The 6,461-nt window shown below is 40.8% G+C and overlaps 1 protein-coding gene across 1 annotated transcript in view; it reads left to right on the top strand.

The window, feature by feature from the left end:
* Positions 1 to 106, top strand: part of si:ch211-216b21.2 (heparan sulfate glucosamine 3-O-sulfotransferase 3A1) — a 30,333-nt gene extending 30,227 nt beyond the window's left edge. Inside the window, exon 3 of the mRNA XM_034860808.1 lies at positions 20 to 106. Coding sequence (XP_034716699.1) covers positions 20 to 106 — 87 coding nt within the window. The remainder of the gene's footprint in view (positions 1 to 19) is intronic.
* Positions 107 to 6,461: the final 6,355 nt, after the last annotated feature.

The following is a 6,461-nucleotide window of genomic DNA, read 5'->3' as shown; positions in this document are numbered from 1 at the left end:
TCCCAACATTGACCCTGAGGTGGTGCAGAGGCTACGGGACTTCTACAGGCCCTTCAACATGAAGTTCTACCAGATGACCGGGCGTTTCTTTGGCTGGGATGACTGAATGTGTTTTTTCTCTGAGAGAGAAATACTGCAACGGAGTATTGGGATCACTCTAAGGGGGTAGTTAGAGAATACAGTCGTATTATTTCAGAAAAGGTCGTGTTACAGAAACAAGTCTAACATTGCGAAAGATATACAATTTTCAAAGAATTAGGTCCTAAATGTATGAAAAACAAGTAGAATATTTTGTAACCCATTAATCTGTTGAACAAAGAAGGTTTTTGCAAGCAATTACCTTTATAGTAGTTATGGAGAGTCAGGCAATGCTAAAACATGCATATTTAGTCTAATCTAATAATGACATTTTGGTTGTTATACTCCTGAAACAATAACTTTCTGAATAAAGGTTCTTACTTTAAGTTCTTTCTCATAAATGTACGACTTCACATATCATGCCTTTTTTGGAATCACTGAGATTGGATTATGTTAAAAGTATGACTTTTTATTTAATTTGTTTTTAAATGCCTTCTCTTAATATATGAACGTTTATATATATATTTATAACATATAAATATAATATATTTGGGAATATAAAAACCAACAAGTCTTTTTTGGCCAAAAAAACAATGACTCAATATATTGTGGTTTTATTCCTGAAATATTATACAATTTTTACTGAAAATATTATGACTTTATTCTTTTTTTTGTAAATTAAAAAAATAATCATTTCAAATCAGTGTTCCCCGTACTCCGTCCTCAACACTGACCCTAACCAATATGTGGCTGTTCCAGGAGAGAAAGAGGCCCCATCTCCTCTCAGTGGCACCCCAGATATTATGCAATATTTCACTGTTTCATTTTCCATCTTCAGAGCTGTCTCTAATCCACAATCACAGATATTCTCTATTTGAAAACACAATGAGTCGCTGGATTTGCATCATATCTTCCTGCACTATCTGTATTTTTTTTCTTTCAGTTTATATAAGTCCTTGGCTGTGACAAAGAAATAATGTATGCAGTGCTTCTATAAGAAGGTGGGTGAAATCACATTGTGTCCAGGGGCTTTTGATAAAAGCAGTTACTGAGTGATTTAATGCCATATTTTAACAGTTTTTTAGCAAAAAGAAAAGATAAACATATATGTATTTTTTAAAATGTATTTATTCAAGCAGTATCTATGTATTTTGAATAACTCCTCAGTGATTATTTGCTCTGTAATTACTATTATTATATGCTCCCCATGCCTTTAGAGTTTTGGTTTGTTTTTTATACTAAAAAAACATGTTATCCTTGTTTAATTTTCACATCCTCAATTCTAATAAGTATTTCCTATACAGTGTGGGAACGCTTGTCTCCACTTAGCTCATTGCCAGAGCTGTGAGTTTGTTATTTCGAGGCTCGTTCCCACTACCTTCAGCTAATGAAGTTACAGGCAAACATAGCACTCACTGTTATTTAAGCAACAGCGACTCTGGTGAAGGGAAAGACCTTCTTCCCAAACTGTGACTCAAATATCCTCAACATGCCTCTTTGTGAATTGAATACACTTGATGTCACTAGCCTTCCTTTGCTCAAGGCTGTGTGTGTGTGTGTGTGTGTGTGTGTGTGTGTGTGTGTGTGTGTGTGTGTGTGTGCAGAAGAAGTTTTTTTTTTAAACCCAGGGAGCATGAGAACAATGGCTGAGTTATGTTCCTAATTTCTGTCTACTTGTATTGTGAGCCTTTTCTGAAAGCAGATGTGCCTCAAGAGACACAAACTCATGTTGGTTTTCTGTTGTGCGCATCAGAGAAGAATCTAATATAGATTGTTTTGGGGGGGGATTATAACACCAACCTGATTGTGCTGTTGATTTTTCAAAAGAAAAAGAATAAAAAATATTATATGTAAATATTTTATTTACACTGGCTGTTACATATTGATTCTATTTTAACTAAAAAAATGCATGCATACCGTGTAACAGGATACCACATCCACAACATTAAGGAGGGAACATTTAATTCATTGCGGTGCTGCTCACGCATCTAACAAGCTCAGCTTCTTGCAGAATCATAAGAGTTCTCCCTCGCTCCTTTCCTATCTCCACTGGTACACCTTCACACATTGTCTCTGCTTATCTCTGTCCAGCCTCTAGGGCCGAGTGTCGAAGTAGGTATTGAGGATTTAAAAAAATGCTTGCAATCTGGAAGCCTTATTAAGGTCTCCTGGCAGCTTGAAGACTTAGAGCTTTTGGGGGGAAAGTTGCACTCCTGGGTCTCTTGGGTTTGAAGTGCAGTTAAATCTAATTTAATATGTAGACTCTAATGTAAAAGAAGAATGTATGCACAACATACAATCCTTAAACTGGCTAGACACCGTTAATAACCCATGTTCTGTCACCTTAAACTACACGTTTCAATCCCTTTCTGCCTAAATTGGTTTGGTTGACCGGTGACGGTGTGGGTGTTTGCACGGAGATGAATCCTTGGGTAAGTTTTGTACATTGACAATTACAATAAAGTATTTATGTAAACAATATTATGAAGATTTGCTCAAAAAAGCCAAAAGGCAGCTTTTTTCAGAAAGCTGATACAGATAGTGACCGTTCTTTTCTTTCCAGGGAAACATTTTTTACTTAAAAACGTCCTGATGATGTTTTTATAGTAAAACAAGTATATCCTTGATGGTCCACTTTCAGGATTGGTTTGTTGCCGCTGGAAATGCCGCCGGATATCACTCTTTATGTCCGTTACCTTCCGTTTTCTTTTTTTTTTCGTGGCATTTTTAAGCCTTTATTTGACAGGACAGCTGAAGACATGAAAGGGGAGAGAAGGCCGGATGACGCAGCAAAGGGCCGCAGGTTGGAGTCGAACCTGGGCCCACTGCTTAAAGGAGTAAACCTCTGTAGATGGGCGCTCGCTCACCAACTGAGCTATTGGGCACCCACCTTCCTGTGTTGGCTTTTTAAACTCTGGTGGATTTATGGTTGGACCATGGTTAACTGCTCCTCAGATCTCTGCAGGGTAAATCCAGACAGCTAGCTAGATTATCTGTCCAATCTGAGTTTTCTGTTACACAACTCAAACAACAGCAGCGGCACCTCCCTAGACGATTGTGATTGGTTTAATGAAGCGCCAATAAAACAGAGCATGTTTTTCTCGCATCCCAGAATGGTGTGTGGACTAGCCAGACCCTCCTCTGCAGAGCTGTGGAGGAAGGTCTGGCAGAGCGAGACTATAGTAAAACTGACCCCAAAAATGCCTCTGTCACTGTCCAGAATAACTGTAGTGTTAATGTTATAGTGATTCAGTATGTCGATCACATCTTATGCCTGAAGGGACAAGCTTCCTACTTATGTCTTTTTCTGTAAAAAACACAATTGTCCTTTTCTCCCCACATCTCCATCATTTTAAAGCTCCTCCACTCCACCTGTATGTTTTTCTATGCTACAGGAATGTCTCCGCTTTTTCCCTCCTGCAGTCAGCTGACTGATTAGAGACATTGCCCTTACAGACACTTAGTAGACGAACCCCGATGAGAAGAGGAAACCTATAACACATTTCTGAAGCCTATTCATGCTGATCGTCAGCGTGCTAAAATGATGTTGTGACTTTAACTGAGTTGCGGGAGCAGAGGGAAAGGAAGGCTGATGTCCATTTGTTGACTTGTTCAATTTGCTTGTTATTCCTTCCTGAGTGGGTCAACGGGGCCTCTTCAGCGACGGTTCCTCACAGTAATAAACAGAGACAGTTTTCATCCTCCCGCTAAATTCTCTGAAGGGCAGCTAACTATGAAAGAGAGAAATGGAACAGTAACATCTGCTGCGGGACGGCGTACAGACCACCCCTGTCAGAGAACATTCATCTCAATATCAGTGGCACGGACCTGGAGAGAACTTGCAGCCTGTCTATTGAAAAATAGCTGACCGCATGTGGTGGTTTCTTGAGGGTGGGGCGAGCCGCTGCAGACAGACAGGCATTTCTGGTTGCCTTGCAAATCTCTTTGATCCGCTTTTTCTTTCTTCTTATATTTCCCCTTTTATGCTTCTTTTTACTCAATCAATATGGCATCACTCTCTCTCACAAACACACATGTAAAAGACGCAAGAGCACCTGTGTGGAGTCACCTGTGCACAATTAACAAGTACGCCCCCCTTTAAACTGTAACTAAGCCACCAAAGCCTCCACTCATCCAGACCCGCTTTTCCATACACGCAACTCTGAGCCTGTTTTTGCACAGACGTTACAGGAGTGTGGCACAAAGATGGGTGGGCTGTACAATAACAACCCACCAGAACTTTAGAAAAACAAGGTTCCAAGTGTGTGCGCTTGCACGTGAGGTGCCACGAGCATCAAATACCCCATGTAAAAATGATGAAGTGAGGGATCAGAGAGGCTGCTTTGAAGAAGAAGGCAGCAGTGAGACACAAACTCGTAGAACGGTCTTTGCATCGTTCCTTCAAGTGCACACACTGATAGACAAACATGCAGACGTGGCTTCACGCTGTGTCATGTGAGCATATGAAATCGTTCACACACACACGAACGCGGTTGCCACCCACTTGTGCCCCGCGGAGGGACAAGGAGGGGATCAGACCTCTGGATCCCAGAAGAGAAGCCCTTAATCCCTGGCCAAGACTGAGCAAATATCTCCGGCAGGCACGCTCCACACACAGCCTTAATCAAAACAGCCGAGGGGGGTGACTCAGTCGCACTTTTGAATTTGAAGTTTGCTTTATCCATGATAGAGTGTGTATCTTAAAGGGAGATCTTTAAAATTAAAAACTGAATTTTTTACTGTTTTTAGGTGTCCTTAACCAGATGTAACCAAGAAACCTGTGTTTCATACTCAGTCTCAAGCCCAGTAAATACAGATGCATTTATATTACACATACAGCATAGCATGCATCAACAGTATAGAGTCAAATGGGGAAAGAAGAACTTTCATATTTTCCACGGCAGGGTTTTTGTTTCTATGCTTTATGTTTAAACCACACTGCAGATTTTTCTCGTTGTGACAGAATTGGAAGATTGTGGCCTGCATAAAAAAAAATGTACATACAGAAAGAAATTCTTGACATTCTCTTGAAAATGACCAATTGTTTGCTCGTGATGAAAAGCCATTTTACCAACGGTTTCGCATGCTATAATAAAGCGAACAACTGCTCTTTGAACTGTCACTTCTGTGCCCGGAGTATAGCAGACAACACACAAAATTAGCAATTAGGATTGTCTGGGAGCAGGACTCTTTCCAGACATGTGTGTTTTGACTTCATCGAAGTTTTCACGCATCTCTCCTTGAAAGAACCTTCTTCAAAAGACCTGCCGCTTTTTCATACGGTGATAATTGATCCTGACACATTAAAGATGTGTTCATGTTAAGCTCAAATTTTCCTTCTCCTGGATGGAAAGCAGGGTGACAGATCGTCTGAGGGGTAGAGCCCAAGCGTCCTCAAGGGAGGAGAAGTTAGCCCTGTTACTGGAAGGTTCTGACAGCCCTGCCACTCAGCACTGGAACTCTTTAGTCACACGATCATGCATGGATACTGCTTTCTAGGTTAAATCAGGTCTCAAAGAGTTGTGCTCATGTCATGTGTTTTTGCATGTACACAGCCCTTGTTCTGGTTCTCAGAAACCAAAGTATCCTCTGGGTTACTTCTAAATAAACTGGAACACCCTGTTGTACATTTAGCAGCAGTCAATTTGTTGACTGGTCACTCGTATATACAGTGTGCGTGTTTGTGTGTGTGTGTGTGTGTATGTATTAAGTCTGAGCCAGGAGGCAATAAGCTTAGCTTAATAGTTGAAATAGGGGGGAGCAGCTAGCCTAGCCTAGCTCAGTCCAAAGTAAAAAACAAAAACAAAACATATCCACCTACCAACATCTCCGGAGATCAAAAACAAACATAACATTTGATAGTTTAGAAGTGTACAAATGAAAGTTTGTGGTTTTGTGGCGAGTTGCGTGTTGTAACTGCTTCTTCACATACAATAGGCGTGAATATGCCAGACTTTGCACAGAAGTATTTGGGTATGTGGATAAACTACATTTTGTCAAGAAATAGCACATAACTTTATGCACTGCAAGGAAAGTCAAAGTGTAAATGTTTATGGTGATCAGATAGAGAAGCCAAATCCAGTGTGGAGTGATCAATGCAGCCCTTTCCAGGCAGCCAGACTCTAAAGTAGATACGGAACTGCTGAGGAGGATGAAACAGGATGTCAAAAAGTCACACACAAAATGCAGAAACCTGAGTATTGTTGGAGTCACGCATGCAGGAAGACAAACAACCTTGAAACTTTATGTAAGCGTCACTTCATTATAATATTGTGTGTGTGTGGAGCTTCTCGTGCTTTCTGCTTCACCTGGAGAGATAGAGAACTTAAAGGTTCCATGACATGGTGCTCTTTGGATGCTTTATATGGGGGGGGGGGGGGGGG

The sequence above is a fragment of the Etheostoma cragini genome, chromosome 21 (genome assembly GCF_013103735.1).
Source record: "Etheostoma cragini isolate CJK2018 chromosome 21, CSU_Ecrag_1.0, whole genome shotgun sequence".
Lineage (NCBI taxonomy): Eukaryota > Metazoa > Chordata > Actinopteri > Perciformes > Percidae > Etheostoma > Etheostoma cragini.
Note: the sequence above shows the minus strand (reverse complement) of the source record. Positions and strands in the feature narration are given on the sequence as shown.